The sequence below is a fragment of the Corapipo altera genome, unplaced genomic scaffold (genome assembly GCF_003945725.1).
Source record: "Corapipo altera isolate COAL_440 unplaced genomic scaffold, ASM394572v1 52b, whole genome shotgun sequence".
Classification (NCBI taxonomy): domain Eukaryota; kingdom Metazoa; phylum Chordata; class Aves; order Passeriformes; family Pipridae; genus Corapipo; species Corapipo altera.
Genome location: NW_020884922.1, coordinates 2,951,192 through 2,971,953, shown reverse-complemented (window position 1 = coordinate 2,971,953; position 20,762 = coordinate 2,951,192). Strand labels below are relative to the sequence as shown.

The following is a 20,762-nucleotide window of genomic DNA, read 5'->3' as shown; positions in this document are numbered from 1 at the left end:
TATGGCTGATGATACAATTGTAGTTGTGGTAGATGTGTTCTCAGAAGGGATCTGAATCATGTGAGCAAGTTCTCAAACTAATCACGGAATATTAAGTTATGGTTCAATATTTTGTAGATAAAATTATTCAATTCTGTATGAAAATGTTTGACATTAATACCACTTGTATTACTTAGTTTGGAATTAGACGGCCCAAAGCTATGATTAAAAAAAATTATCTTTTCTTTCTGACTGTGCTTTGTGTTTCCAGTCAACCCATTTACGGTACAGTAAATCTGTTTAATTATTTGCTGAGTATTCAAACATTTCATTCTCAAAACTTAAACTGGAATAGAACCTTTATATTTAGTCAGATCTTTTTAAAGTTTTCAGATATTCCTTAGATACTAGTTTGAAACAGCATATGGTTAATCGTCCTAATACATGTGTATGAAGAGTTTTGGAGTCTTTTGGCTTGAGTGACTAATTCTGAATCCTTAAAGTCTTTATTTTCAGTGTGTGTTGAATGTACATGTGCAGTGCACAGTGAGAGGGCTGGGGGTCGCTAATTTCTGGAAAATAAGAAAACATGCTGCAGGTGTTGTTGCCTCTCTGCACTGCTTTTATGGCCTCCCTGCATGTCCGTTAACTTGTGCTATAGTGAGAGGCTCTGGGTTTTGTTTCATGTGTGTTACCTGAGTCACTACAGTACTTCTATTTTTCTCTCTTTCTAAATATGGGATGTTTTGTATATTGTTTTTATAGGCAGTGATATGGAGTTGGATTTGTTAGCTGCTGCTGAAACAGAAAGTGACAGTGAGAGTAACCACAGTAACCAGGACAATGCCAGTGGGCGCAGAAGTGTTGTCACTGCAGCTACTGCTGGGTCAGAAGCAGGTACACCACATCTAGCTGTTTAAATTTAGATATTAGGATTAAGTACTGTCCTCCTTCCCCATGTTTCCTCTTTTTCCTTTGTTCTAATAGTAAGGTACTGTGCAGACTTTTTGGACAAGATACACGTTAAGATGTGATCTATCTTTCTTGCTCTTAAGGAGCTTCTGCATGTGTTAGACAGAGATTGCCTTGTACTCTTATGAAATGAAATCAAATGTTCTCACTTTTTAGCATAGAAGTTTAAAACAATGTTTTATGGTTTAAAACAATACACAAAACCTGAGAAAACATTGTACAGCTTTTTGAGAGCAACCGCTTTATTGTCCAGTTTGGAAGCATAGTTTTCAGAATTCACTGCCTGGGGTTAGAGTCAGCAAAGAATTTTAAAATCAAATTACTTCTTTATTTATATTTTGAAATGTAAGGAGTCATACTGCTTATTCATGAAACCTGGAGACAATTAGCAGTATGTTAGAAGGATAACTTATTTAACATTTTCAGTTGTGGTACTTGAATCTTTTTAGTATATGTAGTTTTTTCTCATGGAAAAAGTTTACAATGCTGAAATGTATACGTGCACAGATGTGCAGTTGTCAGTTATTGTTTATTGCTTATTTTCTCAACAGGAGCAAGCAGTGTGCCAGCATTTTTTTCTGAAGATGACTCTCAGTCAAATGATTCCAGTGACTCTGATAGCAGCAGCAGTCAGAGTGACGACATAGAGCAGGAGACCTTCATGCTTGATGAGCCTCTGGAACGAACCACAAATAGCTCACACGCCAATGGTGCTGCCCAGGCTCCCCGTTCCATGCAGTGGGCTGTACGGAATACCCAAAACCAGAGGACCACTAGCACAGCTCCTTCTAGCACATCAACCCCAGCAGGCAAGTCTGAGTAAATTGCATGCATGAGTGTCACTTAGCTCTGGCTTTGTTCCTTCCTCTGTTTTTGTTTATTCTCTCAAGGATGAAATCTTATCTCTTTGTCTTAGTGCTGACCTATCTTGACTGTTCCAGTTCTAGTTTTGAATTTTAAAAAAAGGAAAGGATCTGCTACAGTTCTTAAGAAGATCTGTGTATGCTTACTGTAGCTAGTAATTTTTGCTAGTTACAGTTGTGATGTCAGTAATATTTACAAGTTTATTTCTGGAAATCTTCATTATATCAGTCAATACACAAAACATATAGCAGAGATTAAATGAATTTATTAATATCATATCATCTTTTATGTTTAGCAAGTTCAGCAGGCTTGATTTATATTGACCCCTCAAACCTCCGTCGAAGTGGCACCATCAGTACAAGTGCTGCAGCAGCAGCTGCAGCACTTGAAGCCAGCAATGCAAGCAGCTATTTGACATCTGCAAGCAGTTTGGCAAGAGCATACAGTATTGTGATACGGCAGATATCTGACCTGATGGGTCTGATTCCCAAGTACAATCATTTAGTATACTCCCAGATCCCAGCTGCAGTGAAGCTGACTTACCAAGATGCAGTTAACTTGCAGGTAAGAGCATGCCAATTTTTGTAGAGGAACATAATTTCAATACATCCTTTCTGTGTTCTGTGCATATTTTTTGGTACAGTGCTCTTGACTGTTGTTTTTTGAAAGTATGTGTAAAATGCATCTCTAGAGAAAATACTTGAAGGGGAAGGCTGGTGTCTGACATGTAGAGGCGTAAGTTTCAAAGACTTGACAACCCAGGAGGAACTCCAGTGTGTTCAGGAAATATGTATCAACTTGTATGTGAACTCAGTGTATAGAGTGAAATAATCTGTGCTAAATTTAGTACAAAAATCAATTGTCAGAATAACATAACTGCTTTGGGGGGGGGGCAAGAAATCAAATGATGCTGTTTTCTGTTAATAGTGCTGCGTGCTGGGATGTGAAAGCCTGATGACAGTATATTTCCTTGTAATTGAATCACATGGTATTTTTATGGCTCTGTTTTCACAGTGTGTTGGGAGGAAAAGGCTTCTGATTTGAGAGAGGAAGGTTAGAAAGATATTCTGGTATCAAACACTGGGGTATATACACAGGGAAAGAGAGAAGGGAGTGTAATTTTACTATGGAGAAAGCTAAAATAATTTTCTGTTCAGGAGATTCTTAACAGTAAAAGTGAAGAGGAGATGTGTCCAGCTGAGGCAGCAAGATATTTGTTATTAGCATGTGAAAGTTTGACAGTGGGGGTTTTGTTTGGATACAGAAATGGGGTTGAGACAGCATTTTGTTAGTTTAGTGGACACAAGAATATTTAAGAGTCTGGGGGTTGTTTTTGAAGACCAGTTTGTAGAGGAATGAAGAAAGCAGTCTGATTTGGATCAAAAAACCTAACAGGTCAATGGAGTTAGCAAAAATGGCAAGAAATTGCAGGTTTGCAGAGCCTGTGTTTGGTACATGTGAAGAGAAGACTAGATCAGAAGGAGAAGTTGTATGCAGACATAGTTCTCTGTGCAGGTATTAACTTTGTCATCTTCACTGAGTAAGTTGCAAGGCATGAAGAATGTTGAAAGATCTGGCTGGTGAATGCCATAGCAGGATGAGGGGTGTTAAAGCTACTAGGAATTCAGGAATTGAGCTAAAACCCCCAGGATGTGTGCACCTGGGAGATGCTGAGTGGTCCTAAGGTGAGGAGTAGAAGAGATTCCCAAAAGAGAGAGAGCGGATGGTGAGAATGCTTTACAGGTATCAAAATATTAAGTGAAGAGAGCTGCATACCACCACAGTAAATCAGCAGTCTCAAAAGAGCTTTCAAAACCTGATCATTGGTCATTCTTGACCATGGTTTTCAGCCTCTTTGTAGGGAATCAGGTTTAGATTGCTTATGTTTAGATTGCATTATCATCTTCTAGTTCTGTTGTTTGCAAAGCTAATTAAATCTCATTTTCTATAGAATTATGTAGAAGAAAAGCTTATTCCTACTTGGAATTGGATGGTTAGTATCATGGACTCTACTGAAGCTCAGCTGCGTTATGGTTCTGCGTTATCGTCTGCTGGTGATCCTGGGCATCCAAATCATCCTCTCCATGCTTCTCAGAACTCAGCTAGAAGGGAAAGGATGACAGCCCGTGAGGAAGCCAGCTTAAGAACACTTGAGGGAAGAAGGTATAAAAATAGTTTGATTATTGCATGTAATATGAATTACCAGTTTCACAGTCAAATCTTATTCACTGACATTTTATGAATTTGATTTTGTAGTGCAGCAGTGTAGTTACTGTTTTGATTGAAGTAGGCTTCCTGTGTCATTGCTACTGTTTGGTTTATAGGGATGCACTAGACTCCTCTCTGTTGTTTACAATACACTGCATCTGAACTGCTTGTCGTGTATCAGACTGCTTTTATGTGTGGTTTATTGAGGTTTTACATCCATATTTCAAATATAGAGACTGATACATAAAGGTTTCATTCTCCTGTGATGCCTGATCTCTCTGTGTTCAATCCTTTTCTTTCACTAGACGTGCTACTTTACTCAGTGCCCGTCAGGGAATGATGTCAGCACGTGGCGATTTCCTGAACTACGCACTGTCGTTGATGCGTTCTCACAATGATGAGCATTCAGATGTCCTTCCTGTTCTAGATGTCTGTTCACTAAAGCATGTAGCATATGTTTTTCAAGCCCTTATTTATTGGATTAAAGCAATGAATCAACAGACAACATTGGATACTCCTCAGCTGGAAAGAAAAAGGTATCGAGGCTGACTCCTAGAAAGAAAAACTTTCGCAAAAGTGGTGTTTGCCCTTTTGTTTCAGTTATTGGCATTGTTACTCAGCAACTCATAAATATATACCTCAATCTATGTATCTTTGTGTGTGTGTAATAACATGCATATTATAGAAAGAATATGCACGTGTGTAATGTGGCTGTGTTTGATAAGCCTGTTGCAGTACCCCATTCAGATGTTTTTCTGCTCATCGCTTTAAAAGGTTTTCTTACTGTTGAAACGTGAGTTGGATTTTTAACTCCATGGCAGTGCCTCTAAAAGACATACTCAGGAAAATTTCTCAGCTGAAAAATGCAATCTGCTCCTAACATTTGACATAATAACAACTTATTTAGCTGTCTGTCAGACATGTTAAAGATGACATTGGAGAAAATGTCAGTGTCTGGTATAATGAGCCTTAGTGATATTGTTTTCCATTTGGTTGTGTGTATTTGAGACTTACCTGGTATTTAAAGCACAGTAGGGAAATGTCCTTGAGTTGAAAAACTCTGCACTTTAACTACAGCATTTCATGAGGTGCATTTATTAATTTTTAAGATGTTTTAAGATTTCTTTTTATAATTTCTTCTAAATTTCAAATGGCAATTAAGGATCATAGAAATGTCCACATCTGTTCTCATCTCTTACTGGGATTTTAAGTAATGTGCCTGAACAGTCCTAGTCAACAGTTAAATAAATGCAGCTCTTTGCCCCTTCCTGTTCCTAATTTTCAATACTGCAGGTCAAACTTAACTTTCAATTTTCTCTACAGATTTAGTAACTAAAATACAAGGTGTATTTTAGATATATATTGGACTGCTACTTTAGTTTCAGTGTTATCTTGGTAATTTAAGGTTGGTTATGACCTCAAAATGTATACCAGAGGGTGCTGTGGTCAACAGGATTTTCCTCACAAGTAAGAATAATATAATACAATAACCAAGTTTTTGTGCTATCCAACTTGATTTGTTAGAGCCACAGCTTTAAGCCTTTTCCAGGCAATATGATGCTTCTGGAAGCTACTTTTCCCCAAAAAACTGACATATTGAAATATGTCAAATAACTGATCATCAAAGAACTGTGAAATTCACATGAAATACTTCTAAAACTGTGAAGACCTAGACCTTTTTAATAAAAAATAAATGGTTCAGTCAGTCAGTTGCTTCTGTTACATGACATTTTAGTAGTCTGGGTCAAATGAAATTTTGTTGGTCTTCATCAAGTTTCAGAACTCATTTCACAATGCATAAGCTGCCAGAAGTGAATACTAATTAAAGTTCTTGATCCTTTTTATAATACACTGAAGTCAGTTTTTTTAATGGGGAGATTGCAGATTTACCTGCTGAAATGTGATCAATGACATTATTATTAAATTTTGGAATAGTATTCACTTGTATATTTCTTCTGCTAATGCAGGGTTCCTAGGATTTTTATATTGATATAGTCTTTAAAAACAAGCATATCCATCACTGCCTGAAGCTGTAACCTTTAAGATCAAACTTGGTAGGTGGCCAAGTGGCTCTAAGGGTAACTGTGCTAGTGACATAGTGAGTGAATATATAATTAGTTCTCTACAGTACTTCCATTTTAGAATGAGTTCATTCTTGTTATTTATAATTCTTTAAGTACACTTCCTGATTATGCTACAGATGTAAATGTTTTGGCTAATAATTTCTTCAAGGTGATTGACTCTTTTTTATTTTTTTTTTTCCCAAGAACTCGAGAACTTTTGGAACTAGGTCTTGACAATGAAGATTCAGAACACGAAAATGATGATGACACCAATCAAAGTTAGTATACAGAAACACCTATAATAGCATACCAAAATGCCAGACTGTCTTAGTGGTTTTTTTCCCTTTACCTAGCGGAGACTTTGAATAAATTTTGCTACTTGTGTATGTTACATTAAAGTTGGATTTTTTCAAAAGTTACATTTTTCTTACCTTTGTTACTTCCCTGAATTTCTTCTGCCATTGCCTGTTTTATTGCCCCTCAGTTCAGGGCCCTCTTTTTTGTCTCCTTTCTCTCTAAACTGCAGCATTTGTGTCCTTACTTATCATTCTACACAATGACAAAATTTAAAATTTGAATTTAAACTGATTTCTTTTAATCTGGTGAAACTGCTACTGAAAATGGTAGAATGTGTACCCTAAACAAAGTATATGCAGTGTAAGGGTGCCTGTTCAGTAATGCTAGGTATAGTAAAAAGAATAAAAGTGATAACTAAACAACTTAATAAAGGTACAGCATTTGTGGAAGCATCCTGTAGAAGTAAATTTGCAGAGATACTCCTCCAGTCAGATAGCTAAGAGGGAAGGATATTAATTTTCAGCGTTTTAAATCCTTTGCTTCTATAATTGTGAAAACTGATTTGAAATCTTCTGATATTTAGGTGCTACGCTCAATGACAAAGATGAGGACTCCCTCCCAGCAGAGACTGGCCAAAACCATCCATTTTTCAGACGATCAGACTCTATGACGTTCCTCGGCTGCATTCCACCCAATCCTTTTGAGGTTCCTCTGGCAGAGGCCATCCCCCTGGCAGACCAGCCCCACCTATTACAGGTGATATCAGAGATGGTGTTCTGGAAGAAAGCTGCAGTTCGCTTTTTCATTCCTAACTGAAGTATATTATTTACCCAGAATGCTTTTGTTACTTTTCAGCCAAATGCTCGCAAAGAAGATCTGTTTGGCCGACCCAGTCAAGGTCTGTATTCATCTTCTGCCAACAGTGGGAAATGCTTAATGGAAGTTACAGTGGATAGAAACTGTCTTGAGGTAAATGTAAAGCTTTTTTTATTTTAAACAATATGGTAGTTTAAACTAGTGCCTTCATTCCTTAAAAAGACACTTGAATGTTTTCAGAGAGAATTCCAAGTAGCTTTCACAATGATAATTTCAAAGTCCAGTGCATGTGAAAACTTGGATTTTTTCTTATGTAAAGTATGCTTATTTTTTTAAATGTAGGAACTTTTATGATCATTGATTTATAGCAAATGTCAGGTAATTTTTTAAATGCTGTGGTACAATCCTGAGTTAATTTTGCAACACCAATTATGTAATTATTTGTGATAAAAAGATTTAAATCTCCCTGTAGCCCAGTAGATTTGAGTTGCCTACAGACTGAGCATTAAATAGCAAGCATATTAAATGCAAACATAAAGTGGGGAAAATGTTTTGGGGCTTTTTATTTTTTTAAATTTTTGAAATTACGGAAGTTGTTTTAACAGGTCAATTATTGTGCTCAGTTTAGTGTGGTTTAAAATACACATGTATATATAGGTGTGCTAAAAAAGCTGTCTGGAATGCTTTGAAAGTGCAATTAAATTTTACTTCTCCTTGTTTAGGTCCTTCCAACTAAAATGTCTTATGCAGCCAACTTGAAAAATGTTATGAGCATGCAAAATCGGCAAAAGAAGGAAGGGGAGGAACAAAATGTGCCTACAGAAGAATCTGAGAGTTCAAAACCAGGGCCTTCAGCTCATGATCTTGCAGCACAACTGAAAAGCAGCTTGTTGGCAGAGATAGGACTGACAGAAAGTGAAGGGCCACCTCTCACATCTTTCAGGTAGTTGAGTTAAAAATTAATGTATGAAATATATTTCTGAACTGATAAACAGATATTTGGGACTCTGAAAAAGTATTTTTAAATTAAAAAGGGTAGCTTAATTTAGTTTGAATTTGTAGTTTGTAAATGATGATAGTTTCTAAAGTGAAGAGTAGAACAGTCTTCAAAGAGATTTACAGAAACTGTAGACAAAATCCTTTACTCCCTGACTTCCTGCTGCAGACCTACTATGATGTCCTGGGTAGCTAAGTTTAACAATTGTAATTGACAGCCATCTGTATCTGATGGTGCTGACCAAACTTTATGCACTTAGGGATTGAACTGCACTCATGTTGAATTACAGCTTTTTAAAATAAAATAAAGTCTTTATTGAAGGAAGACCAATAACAGTGAATTCCATATAGGAGCAAGGTTACATGCTCTTAGAATAATTTCTCTTTGGATGTAAAACGTGTTTCAGCTCAGACTAAGCAGTTTCATATGCTTCTGTCCACAAACTTAGTGTACTGTGTTGTTTATCAGGAAAAAAAACTTAGTTGAAGTCAGAGGGTAAGAAAAAGGTGAAGTACACAAAATGAGTCTGAAATTTGACTTGATTTCACATCTGTCATTTCTCCCTCTTCCTGTCAGGCCGCAGTGTAGCTTCATGGGCATGGTTATATCTCATGACATGTTGCTGGGACGTTGGCGCCTTTCTTTAGAGTTGTTTGGTAGAGTATTCATGGAAGATGTTGGAGCAGAGCCTGGATCGGTATGTACTTCTCTGTGTAAGGACAGTTCCTCTTGCAGCTAAGTTATGATACTCTCTCATTATTCTAATTTTGGGTTTTGTGTTTTGTTTTGTTCATTTTTTTTATTTTAAGATCTTGACTGAATTAGGTGGTTTTGAAGTAAAGGAGTCGAAATTCCGCAGGGAGATGGAAAAACTTAGAAACCAGCAATCAAGAGATTTAACGTTGGAGGTAAAAAATGTTAGTTTATCTTCTGAATTTGTTTTCATTAAGAGTTGAATTATTGCAGTAACTCAATAGGAAAAGTTGTATTTCGGAGTCTGCAAAGAGGTGTCGTAAACCTAACTTTGGGAGCTGTGCTCCAATTACTCTGTAGTTTTTCACAGTCTGACTGGTATTTTCTGAGTCTATGCAGAAGTGTTCAGAAATTTGTCATGAAGCTGTAATGCTCTCTCTGTGATGACTGGTAAAGAAAAGAAAACTATTTTTTTATTTCTTACTAGGTTGATCGAGACAGAGACCTTCTAATTCAGCAGACCATGAGGCAGCTCAACAATCATTTTGGCCGCAGGTGTGCCACCACTCCGATGGCTGTACACAGGGTGAAAGTTACTTTTAAGGATGAGCCTGGAGAAGGCAGTGGTGTGGCACGAAGCTTTTATACTGCTATTGCACAGGCTTTTCTGTCAAACGAGAAACTGCCAAATCTAGATTGTATTCAGAATGCCAACAAGGGTACCCATACAAGTAAGTGATGCACAACAGTTAATCTACAGAAAACATTCCTACAAACCTTGGGTGCTTTTTTACACTGAAATACTTGGCATTGTGTCAGAGATGTGTCTGAGGCAAGGAAATTACTTTTTTTTCCCTGCTTTCAGAAACAGGAAGCTCTTGTTTTTCTCGAGACAAGAGTCTGCTTTAGATGCTCTCAGCTTTTTTTGAGCATCTTTTTCTCCAGTAGGTAATAATTGTCAAGATTTTAGCTATTAAGAGCTTACGCATTTTAATATGGCTGCTCCATCTGACTTTCCACAAGTATGTTTTTATGTTTTTGAAAGTATATATAAACTCTCAAAGTATTTTGTCATTTTTATGTTGGTAAAAACATTTCAGGTTCCTTTATTAAGTTTGGCTGAACCCCAATCACTGCTTCAAGTGAAGTGGTTTTGTCTCATTGATGTCTGTCAAGCTCTTCCAAAACTGAAACTTTCCTTACACTGAAACTTAGGTAGGGGAGAGAAATATAAAGATGTTTAAGTTTATGAGGTTTTTTGCCCTTCAGGTCTGATGCAGAGATTGCGAAATAGGGGAGAGAGAGATCGGGAAAGGGAGCGAGAGAGAGAAATGCGGAGAAGTAGTGGCTTGCGAACTGGTTCTCGGAGAGATAGGGATAGGTAAGTGATAAATTTTAATTTGTTGAAGATACTTTGTCGAATAGAATAATTGCCTTGGATATCTTCAGGAAAGATACTTCACTTTCTCCAGTTAAGGGAACCTTTTTCACTTTCAGGAGCAATTTGCTGGGTATTTCTTGAAATTCAGTATATACTTCTAGTTCTTTAAAGAATAATTATGCTTACTTTAGCATTGATAGATGATGTCTTAAACATAGGCCATCAATTTTACTGCCAAAACAATAACAAAACCTTGCATACTAGAATGAAATTGTGAGGTGGTTTTGAAACAATGTTACCATTGGTGGCATGTCTGACTGCTGTATCCAAAATACTAGTAATATTAAAATCTCCGGTTCATTTTGGTTCTGTGTTTCTGATTCATTCTCTCCAAGCAGCTGTGAGCAACACTACTATTCCAGCATTAGAGCTAACACTAATCTGAATCTGTGTGCAAATGATATTGTTCCAGAGGATTTTTGCATATTTCCTCTGAAATACAAACTGCTCTGATTTTCTTAAGGGACTTTAGAAGACAACTGTCCATTGACACACGGCCTTTCAGACCAGCATCAGAAGGAAATCCTAGTGATGACCCTGACCCTCTTCCAGCACACAGACAAGCCCTTGGAGAACGGCTCTACCCTCGAGTGCAAGCAATGCAACCAGTAAGACTTCTCTAATACACTTATTGATTGTTCTTGTCATCTTTTAAAGTAAAAATTGATTTCCTTATCCATGAATGTTTAACATAACTGAAAATATTTGAACACATAAGATTGATTTTGTATTCTTTGTCATTTTCTTAAGGTTTTGGTTTTGTAATTTGTTGTTTAGCTTAGAAGGTATCTTGTAATGCATTCTGTATTTAATAGAATTATATTTAATGCAGTCCGTATTTAAAATACCAAACTTTTGTAAAGCGGTATTTGAAAATGAGAGAATTGGAAGAGAACAGTAAAACCTATCATTCCTTTATCCCTAGGCGTTTGCAAGTAAAATCACAGGAATGTTGTTGGAATTGTCTCCTGCTCAGCTGCTTCTGTTACTAGCTAGTGAAGATTCCCTTAGAGCAAGAGTTGATGAAGCAATGGAACTCATTATTGCACATGGCAGGTAAAGTATTAAGAATTTAGATAGGAAGTGAAAAGTGATTTTGTGGCCAAAGAACTTAGTACTGTTCTACATCTAACTCTGATAAATGCAGCTTATTCCTTGATATTCTACATATTTTTCTTTGGATGAGTAACTTATTGGCTTTAGTTTAATCTATTGTGACTGGTTTCAAAATATGACAATTCCTTATCAAGAGCAGCCCTGCTGAAAAAGGACTTGAGGGTGCTGGTGGATGGGAGGCTGGACATGACCCAGCAATGTGTGCTCACAGCCCAGAAAGCCAGTTGCATCCTGGGCTGCATCAAAAGCAGTGTGGCCAGCAGGGCAAGGGAGGAAATTCTGTCCCTTCTCTTAGTGAGACCCCACCTGGAGTGCTGCATCCAGCTCTGGGGTCCTCAGCATGGGAAGGACATTGACCTGTTGGACTGAGTCCAGAGGAGGGCCACCAAGTTGATCAGAGGGATGGAGCACCTCTCCTACAAGGAAAGGCTGAGAGAATTGGATTGTACAGTCTGGAAAAGAGAAGGCTTAGGGGTGATCTAATTGCAGCCTTCCAGTACCTGAAGAGACCTTATAAGGGCATGCAGTGACAGGACAAGGGGGAATGGCTTCAAAATGAAAGAGAGTAGGTTTAGATTAGATATTAGGAAAAAGTTCTTTGCTGTGAGGGTGGTGAGGCACTGGATGCCCAAAGAAGTTGTGGATGCTCAGTCCCTGGAAGCATTCAAGGCCAGGCTGGATGGAGCTCTGAGAAGCCTGGTCTAGTGGAAAGTGTCCCTGCCCACAGCAGGGGTGTTGGAAATAGATGATCTTTAAGGTCCCTTCCAACCCAGACCATTCTGTGATTCTATGATTCTGTGAAATTAAATCTACCTTTTTATTCTCTTTTCAAGGGAGAATGGTGCTGACAGCATATTGGATCTTGGATTGCTAGACTCTTCAGATAAAGTGCAGGTAACAACAAATGAAATTTACACACAATTCAGTTGTATGAGTTAATTTAAAAAATGCAAGCAACTGGAACCTTTCTTTATCATGCTAAAGTTCTATTTAATCATCTTGTGGAGTTATCTTTTTTATTTTCTTTTGAAAAGATTAAACAGTAATTAGTCAAAAGTATAAAATCACCATTGAGAAATATGGAAATTTTTAACAAATGGAACTTGAATCTTTGGGTCTAGTAGCAAATAGCTTGTTGATGTGTGTCAGTAACTAGAGGTAAGCTTGCTAATTGCTATTCTGACTTTCAAACCAGGAAAATAGAAAGCGACATGGATCCAGCCGCAGTGTAGTAGATATGGAATTAGATGACACAGATGATGGGGATGATAATGCACCACTTTTCTACCAGCCTGGAAAACGAGGGTTTTATACACCAAGACCTGGTAAAAACACAGACGCAAGGCTGAATTGTTTCCGAAACATTGGCAGGTATGCTCCTTTTAACTCTCTAGTCTGAAAAAATTTAAAAGACAAACATACACAAGAGCAGGGAGAGTACCAATGGTCCAAGTGGCAAACACTTTTTTTTTTTGTGCTCTGTATTTCTCAGCCTGAGCTAAATAGTGGGGAATTTGCATACATCAACTTGAGGTTTCTTTTCCTGTTAAATTTTAATTTTTCATGTATTTATTTTTAATTATGCACGTCCATAATTTTCTTTTGTGGACTGATATGGCTGGAAAGCTAGCTGCAGCTTAATTCTTAAAATAAATATGGACATTTTAATGTGAGTTTTCTGAAAGATCTTTAGTGTCATTTCTGCTGTATCAAAACAAATCCCAAACGTTTATTTTCAGAATCCTAGGATTGTGCTTGTTGCAGAATGAACTATGTCCCATCACGTTAAATAGACACGTAATCAAATTTCTACTTAGCAGAAAGGTAAGTTGAACATATAAATTTTAATTTCCTGTAGTTACTTAAAATCTCATCTTTAAAAATTGGGTTTTTTTCCTTAACCACTTATGTATTAACTCTATCAATGTCGATACTGGAACTGTATTGATATCTTTAATTTGAGGAGTACTAATTTTTTCATTTCCTAGATTTTGAACAGAGTAGATGCACTAGAATTCAGGTATTTGGCTAAGATGTAATGGCTTGTAATAGGTTAGCCTTTGACTCTCTCCAGAAACTGCTTGTTGTATCCCTTTTTCTATTCCTGAGACAATCAGGAGAGACACTGTTAGACAGACATTAGTAGACAATAGTATCTTAGCTTATAGAAAAGTATTTCTATACTATACTAGTATTTCTATCTCTCAGATATTTGAGAGAACTCATTAATTTGTAATTAAAATTTTGCCTCAGGTGTAGGTATAATTTAATTCAGAGCAATAATTACCTAAACTTTTCACAAAAATATTTCCCCGCCCCATTAAACTCTAATACTGTGCTGCACATCTCATGTATTAGTCAGTGGCATTCTGTCTGATGTAACAAACTTCAACCAAGATTTATTACTGCAGGTCTTTCCTTAGAAATAATTTCGATCACATAATCAGTTATACAACACAGGTATAATCTTAATGGAAAAGGGTTAATGGCAGAAATGATCTCTGAATATCCCCTTGTATCTTCCAAGAGCGATTCCCTTCTAAATCTTTTCTTCAGGTTTTTCTTGTTGAATATATATTCCTTCTAGTATTCTAAAGTAACTTCTAAAGTGGGCTGAAAATAGGAGTTTGACTGCATTTATTATTTCTGTGTGTTTGTATGCTTTGTTGCATGGGCTATGCACTGCTGTATGCTAGTGCATAAACCAGGCACAGATCACATAATTTTGAATATACTCTTAAACAACTGATGTGTTTCAAACATCTGTCTTTTTGCTACAGGTGAACTGGCACGACTTTGCTTTTTTTGATCCGGTTATGTATGAAAGCCTTCGGCAACTTATCCTTGCTTCCCAGAGTGCAGATGCTGATGCAGTGTTTGCAGCAATGGACTTAGCCTTTGCAATAGACCTGTGTAAGGAGGAGGGTGGAGGGCAGGTAAGCACAGCTCAATCTGTGTCTCTGTAGTTTCAGAATTCAACAGTTTATGCAGGTTGTACTGTACACATGATCCATCCTCTTCTCAGATGGCAGTCATAACATTTTACTTTTCCTAGATTCAAATACAGTGTTCTCTACAGATATTGAAGCATGGAGTTTTTTTCTTGAAGGTGATGTAGAGCCTACCATAAAGCCTGGCTAGCACCGTCAATCCTAAGGAATCTTTAAAACTAACCTGTACTAGTAAATTTGCTTGTTTTTAGAGGTATATTAATCAATAAATCACTGTGTAGTGTACTGTGGTGGTTATAATAATCTCATTTCCTTTCCCCCCCCTTTTAAATGGTCCTTGCTTCTTTTCCATAGGTTGAACTTATTTCCAATGGTGTAAATATACCAGTCACTCCTCAGAATGTATATGAGTATGTCCGGGAATATGCAGAACACCGAATGTTGGTAGTAGCAGAACAGCCTCTACATGTAAGTCTTTGGTGGAATGTTTTTAAAAAGAAGAAAAAAACCCTGTAAGATTTCAGTTAGTTAATTATTTTTATTAGGTATTGCTAATCAGGTTTTTTTGAAGTCTTTTCAGCTTGATTAAAAGTATTTTATTTCCTATTTTTTTCTTAATTGTATAGCTATTTATGGAGTACTGTGAAGACCAAGTACTTTGAGCAATTTCTTTTTTTTATAGAGTGAAAGATAATTTCTTTTATGGTAGATCTCATTGGTTAAGTATATATGTTCATTTTTTGAGCTCAAATGGCATGTATGCTCTTGGAACTTTGGCTTTGTATTTGGCAGCTACTTTGTTCTAATAATGTATCACCTTTGATTTGTTTATACTTATAAACAAAGATAGAAATTAAAATTCAAAATATTTACATAAATCGCCTTGAACTTTTGATTTGCTTCTTTGTTTTAAAAGGAAAAATCAGTTATGATACAGACAACTTTGTTCTTATATTACTAGCCTGGCAGGAAACCTAAAAATTGGCTAGGAAACCATATTAAAATAATTTTCTTTTTGAAACCCCTTTAAAATAAACCTTAAGGAATAATATATCTTTGTAGACAGTTAATGATGGTCTAGTCTGTCCTATGATGCTACATGTAAACTTGGTCACTTGTGCTGATTGTGGTTTCCTGCTGCACATCTGAGATAAGTGAGCAGACTGCCTCTGTGCAGTGAACAAATTACCTCTGTACAGTTGAGGTCCAACATTTTCACAGACAGAACATGTTCCTGGAATTAAGCTACTTGATTTCCATGTCTATCTATATTAATAGTTTGACTCTTTTTTTTTTTATTTTAAGAGTTGGAAACCATTACACCTGTATTCAACTTGGAATTTACTAAAGCAAATTTACTCATAATATTCCATTTTAAAAATGGAATTTCCAATCTTTTCAGGATATTACTTATTAATATAGAATATAAGTGTGTGTGTAACATTTTTAAAGCAGAGTTGGCATGTAGGTCTGAAGAAGAAAGGACATTCAAGATGCATTTTTGTTTTGAATTCTTATGAGATTCAGCACAGCTCAGCAAAATACCTGAACTTTCTAGCATTAGAGAGTGCATGTGCTTCTGCTCCTGGTGAAATATTAGCTCAAACCACTACTGCTTTCTTTTGCTGTAGTACAGAGGGTTTAGCAGGTTGGTGCAGTTCTTTGTTTCAGAAAATTTGCATCACAGATGATAAAGCTTTGAAAGAAAAGAACAGCTCAGAGAATGAGTTCTGAGTTAATGGCAGATTTCACATGAAACTTTTCAGTAGTGCATTTGAAGTCAGTCCTAAAATTATATGTTTACAACGTGCATCTTGTGGTTTTCACTTAAGGCAATGAGGAAGGGTCTCCTGGATGTACTTCCAAAGAATTCATTAGAAGATTTGACAGCAGAAGATTTCAGACTTTTGGTAAATGGCTGTGGTGAAGTAAATGTGCAAATGCTAATCAGCTTTACCTCTTTCAACGATGAGTCAGGTATGAAATAACTTACTCATAAATAGAGTTGCACGGATAACTTAACACTGTTTGTTCTGTGTGGAGTAGTTACTGGCATTAAACTGCTTCTTCAAATTTGACATTAGTTAGTAAGTCAATGAAACCTGTAATAAAATTATTACTTGGTTTTGGGTTTTTTTCAGTCCTTTGAAAATATTTACTGTCAATTAGGAGAAGGTGGGGAAAGCACATTTTCCAGCTTTGCTGTCACATGATGTTAAATACAAGGATTGTATTATTGGTAGTATATCCTTCTTGTGAAAATTATGACCTAACTTTAGGACTATAAATGGGATGGATGCAAGTCTAATATTTCTTACATAATTTTTAAACTGCATTTAGCTGTAGTTAGGCTTTTTGGGAGGGAGAGGTGGGAGCTGTACTGAGGTATGTCAGAGTTAGCCTGGCATTCAAAGGTACGTGTATTAGCTTTGAAATTATTAGTGTCTCCAATATAAGGACTTTATGAATGTGCTTGTAGCTGAGATCCAACTTGCAGCACATGTAAAATGTATCTCTTAATGTTATTGTCCAGTGTACCAGCTGAATTGTGTATCTTTTTTATTTCACACAGGAGAAAATGCTGAGAAGCTTTTGCAATTCAAGCGTTGGTTTTGGTCCATAGTTGAGAAGATGAGTATGACAGAAAGACAAGATCTAGTAAGTTGCTCATTCCCAATGGAAACATGCAGAAAAACTGGAGTAACTGTGGCATCATTACTATTTTTAACTGTAATTAGAGATTTTTTGCAAGAAGAGTTAAGATAGCAGAGCAGAGTAGTAGGGTTGGGTTAGACTGTCAGTCCTGGAAATGAGGTGTGAATCCTAAACCTTCTTGCAACTGAAAGTAAGCATGGTGTGTCCTTATCCATAATTATTGGTCTCTAATGGAAGCACAGTTTTAGTCTGCACAGTTGTTCTTAAGCTGACTAACTGTGGTTACTCAACTGTGTTGTGGGCTAGTAGGGTTTTGAGGTTGAGTTCTCTTTATGGATCACGTACTCATCTGGCCTCTGTGTCTCCCAAGGGCAATATGTGTGTCCTCCCTGGAAGATGTCAGTAATGATACTATGTCCTTCTCAAAGGCCTCTGGGAATAGGCTGATGAGAAGCATGAAAGAACAAGATACTGTTCAGGGAGTTTAATTTTTTAAAACTTGCCTGTAAATTGTATTAATTGTATGCTTCCTAAAACTGTCTGCTTTTAACTTTCTACTACTTAAAGTACTATCTCTCCCTTACAGTCTACTAAATAGGAACAAGGACTGCTCTGAAAACTGGAAACTCTAAAACACATATTTTAAGGAGTATCTGTGGTTACTCTTTGGTGGTGACTCAGCTCTGCAAGTCAGTATTTCACACTTGAGACAATAAATACTCCCTGTTGCCGCCTTTTATCTGTACCAGTACTACATTCTGTAGTCACTAATTGGTTTGCAAGAGATTTCTGATGCATTTTATATGGATGGCAGTCACCACCTTTCCAGATGATTTGGGGACATTTCATTTACTGAGGATTTGTTGATACAGGATAATGTTGAGGGCTGCTTTTATTAGTTTTAACAATGAGCAGTTGAGGAAGGAATGTGAAGGAAGCTACTACAGAAGCATGGAGCATGACTACAGTCTAGATGGCATATTGAGGAGAATGTAGTGTGATCAAACTTGCTGTGACTGTGCAGTTCTTTTTTAACTTATTCCCTACACAACATGTGGGCAGTATGAATTTCAGCCTTGTACAGCATAATTTTAATTGCCATCTTCTTTTTCCAGGTTTACTTTTGGACCTCAAGTCCATCATTGCCTGCCAGTGAGGAGGGATTCCAGCCTATGCCATCCATCACAATAAGGCCACCAGATGACCAACATCTTCCTACAGCAAACACTTGCATTTCTCGCCTTTATGTCCCACTCTATTCCTCTAAGCAGATTTTGAAACAAAAATTGTTACTCGCCATTAAGACCAAGAATTTTGGTTTTGTGTAGAGTATAAAAAGTGTGTATTGCTGTGTAATATTACTAGCTAAGTTTTGTAGATTTTTCCATTTGTCTATAAAAGTTTATGAAAGTTAATGCTGTCATACCCCTGGTGGTACTTTAAAGATTTAAATGCAAACATTCCTGTACTAAATTTGTAACGTAAAGGCCTAAGGAGCACTAGCAATTTGTGATTGCAACAGTTTGCTAGTCAATAACTCCTTTGCCTAACCCCAGCCAAAGATGACAGCAGAACAATATAATTTACACTGTGATTTATCTTTTTGCTGAGGGAAAATATGTAAAATGTTCTGAAAATTCACTGCTGCCTTTGTGGAAAGTGTTTCAGCAAAGGTTCTTGTATAGAGGGAGTAGGGAATTTCAAAATAAAAAATTAAGTATGTTCTGTGTTTTTAACTTTTTTTTTATGGTGTTTAATTTGTGGTTGGCTGCAGTTGTGTATCATGTATATTGAACTTGTAAAAAGTTCCTGACAGCTCAGATCCTGGAGTTGGGATCGTTCACTTATGAAACCACTTCCATTGCAATTTTTGTTCTGTTGCATTGAACTCTGGCGCATCAGATACCATCCCTAATATTTTGCATGTAACCTGTACCTTTAGTGGTTTTGGTTTGTTTTTTTTTTTTTCCCTGTACATATATGATGAGGCCAATGCACAGTATTTCCTAGTTCACAATCAAAATTTTTGTATCCTTGTTACAGTGAACAGACAGTCAGGAGATTGTTCCACTACCAGTTCTAACCCAACACTTGTACTCCATTATCTAACTATGTAAACTCAGCCTGGGCACTTTCTGGTAACTGTAAAATGTTTATAAGATCATGATTATTGAAGATACATTTTTTTGGAAAACTTCAATGTTCGTGAGCCGCTTAACTTCTTTTGTATCTAGCCTTTTTTTAAGTATCTTGTTACAGTTTTTTAATAAAGAAATTACAGACAAAATACCAAGTCATACTGAGGAAACAATAGTTTTTATTTATTTAGCTATTTATACTTCAGCTAACAGCATACACTAAACATAGTTGTTCATTAAAAATCTGAATTTTGTAGCTGAAAAATTGACATGCAGAAGACATTCAGCCCACATTTTACAGTTAGCAGAGAATCCTGAAAGAAATGGGCCAGGCAACCCCTTCTTTTCACAGAATTGATTTGAAGGAAAAGTGGCTTGTTCTGAAAAATCTCAAGGTAATTAGGTTAGAATAAAATTCTCAAACTGCATTTTATGTTCACTTTTGAAGTGGTTGGTTGCTTTTGGGGAGGGCAGTCTTTGACCTACGACTTCTTTTCCCTAAGGCTTGAGACATTTTTGAGAGATAGGAATTGATTAATAAAGGAGGGAGATACTTTTTCTGTGTCAAAACAAATTTCTGAAAGTTTAGCAGACTGAAGTATTGAAGGGGTAAGAGCTTTTGTGGTGCTGATGTTCTCCCTCTTTCTTGCTTTTCCAACCCCATGAGTCCATGTTAGTGAGTTTTTTTATTTCCTTTTGTTGGGAAGAGCTAAAATAATATTCCATCAAAATCCGAGTTGAACTCACCTTTGCCAGAGCTCCACTGGGTCTTCCTTTCTGTAAGCTAGTCTGAGGATGACCAGAAGTTACTTACATCTGATTTTCAAAAAAGCCTCTGTTTTCATCATTTATTTAGTTGCTAGAGATATGGAGTACAGTACAACAGTCTCATCACCAGTTGCCAAATTGTTGCTAAAAATTCTGTTTTCTAAGTAAGGCTGTTTCGGGCTTGTGTAGTTAAACTGCAGATAAACTAAATAAACAGATGTAGAATTATTTCTGCAGGTACTAATACTTCCTCTAAGTCAATCATCCTAGAAAAGGATAGTTTCAATATTAGGAGGATTGGAGGCTGTTCGAGATTTCCTGTTGTACCTTTCCAGTGTACCTTAAGTTCAAAAGTTATCAGATTTTACTATGTTAGTATCAATTAAAAATAAAAAGCAGTACAGCCTCACAAATCTAGATAGAGGTGTTTGGCATGGCTGCTCTCTAATACTAAGGAGGGTGAGTTACAAAGGTACAGAGCAACATCCACCTTATGCCAGGATTTAAAACTGGTGTGATTATTTCTACTACCAAAACCGCCTCTAACTGAAATGTATAAACTTAGTAGAAAGCAACAAAAGAAACTGTTTAGAATAGGCATCAAATCTACAGTCTGTAAAATAAAGCTCCCTCCCTCACAAAGCTTTGTGAGGCTTGATGTACTAAAAAGTATCCAATGCCCTTGGATGAAAGGCCATATATACATGTAAAGTACTGTGTATATATATATATGTATTGTGTGTATATGTATATAAGTGTATGTGTATGTATAACATATAAATATATGTTATATGTATATATATT

At 36.6% G+C, this 20,762-nt stretch overlaps 1 protein-coding gene across 14 annotated transcripts in view; it reads left to right on the top strand.

Annotated features, from left to right (window-relative positions):
- UBR5 (ubiquitin protein ligase E3 component n-recognin 5) overlaps nucleotides 1–19,341 on the top strand; it is an 86,188-nt gene extending 66,847 nt beyond the window's left edge. For 9 of the 14 annotated variants that reach the window (XM_027657029.1, XM_027657023.1, XM_027657022.1 and 6 more), the window contains 23 exons: nucleotides 745–876; nucleotides 1,503–1,760; nucleotides 2,111–2,379; nucleotides 3,767–3,978; nucleotides 4,329–4,559; nucleotides 6,291–6,364; nucleotides 6,967–7,139; nucleotides 7,239–7,352; nucleotides 7,922–8,142; nucleotides 8,773–8,893; nucleotides 9,006–9,113; nucleotides 9,377–9,620; nucleotides 10,159–10,270; nucleotides 10,794–10,938; nucleotides 11,256–11,386; nucleotides 12,280–12,340; nucleotides 12,642–12,817; nucleotides 13,186–13,270; nucleotides 14,227–14,382; nucleotides 14,752–14,865; nucleotides 16,230–16,374; nucleotides 16,970–17,055; nucleotides 18,168–19,341. In XM_027657029.1, the coding sequence (XP_027512830.1) occupies nucleotides 745–876; nucleotides 1,503–1,760; nucleotides 2,111–2,379; nucleotides 3,767–3,978; nucleotides 4,329–4,559; nucleotides 6,291–6,364; nucleotides 6,967–7,139; nucleotides 7,239–7,352; nucleotides 7,922–8,142; nucleotides 8,773–8,893; nucleotides 9,006–9,113; nucleotides 9,377–9,620; nucleotides 10,159–10,270; nucleotides 10,794–10,938; nucleotides 11,256–11,386; nucleotides 12,280–12,340; nucleotides 12,642–12,817; nucleotides 13,186–13,270; nucleotides 14,227–14,382; nucleotides 14,752–14,865; nucleotides 16,230–16,374; nucleotides 16,970–17,055; nucleotides 18,168–18,380 (3,581 nt within the window). In that variant the 3' untranslated portion in view covers nucleotides 18,381–19,341. The remainder of the gene's footprint in view (nucleotides 1–744; nucleotides 877–1,502; nucleotides 1,761–2,110; nucleotides 2,380–3,766; nucleotides 3,979–4,328; nucleotides 4,560–6,290; nucleotides 6,365–6,966; nucleotides 7,140–7,238; nucleotides 7,353–7,921; nucleotides 8,143–8,772; nucleotides 8,894–9,005; nucleotides 9,114–9,376; nucleotides 9,621–10,158; nucleotides 10,271–10,793; nucleotides 10,939–11,255; nucleotides 11,387–12,279; nucleotides 12,341–12,641; nucleotides 12,818–13,185; nucleotides 13,271–14,226; nucleotides 14,383–14,751; nucleotides 14,866–16,229; nucleotides 16,375–16,969; nucleotides 17,056–18,167) is intronic. The other 5 variants (XM_027657026.1, XM_027657030.1, XM_027657024.1 and 2 more) reach the window with 2 other exon arrangements.
- The last annotated feature ends 1,421 nt before the right edge of the window (nucleotides 19,342–20,762 follow it).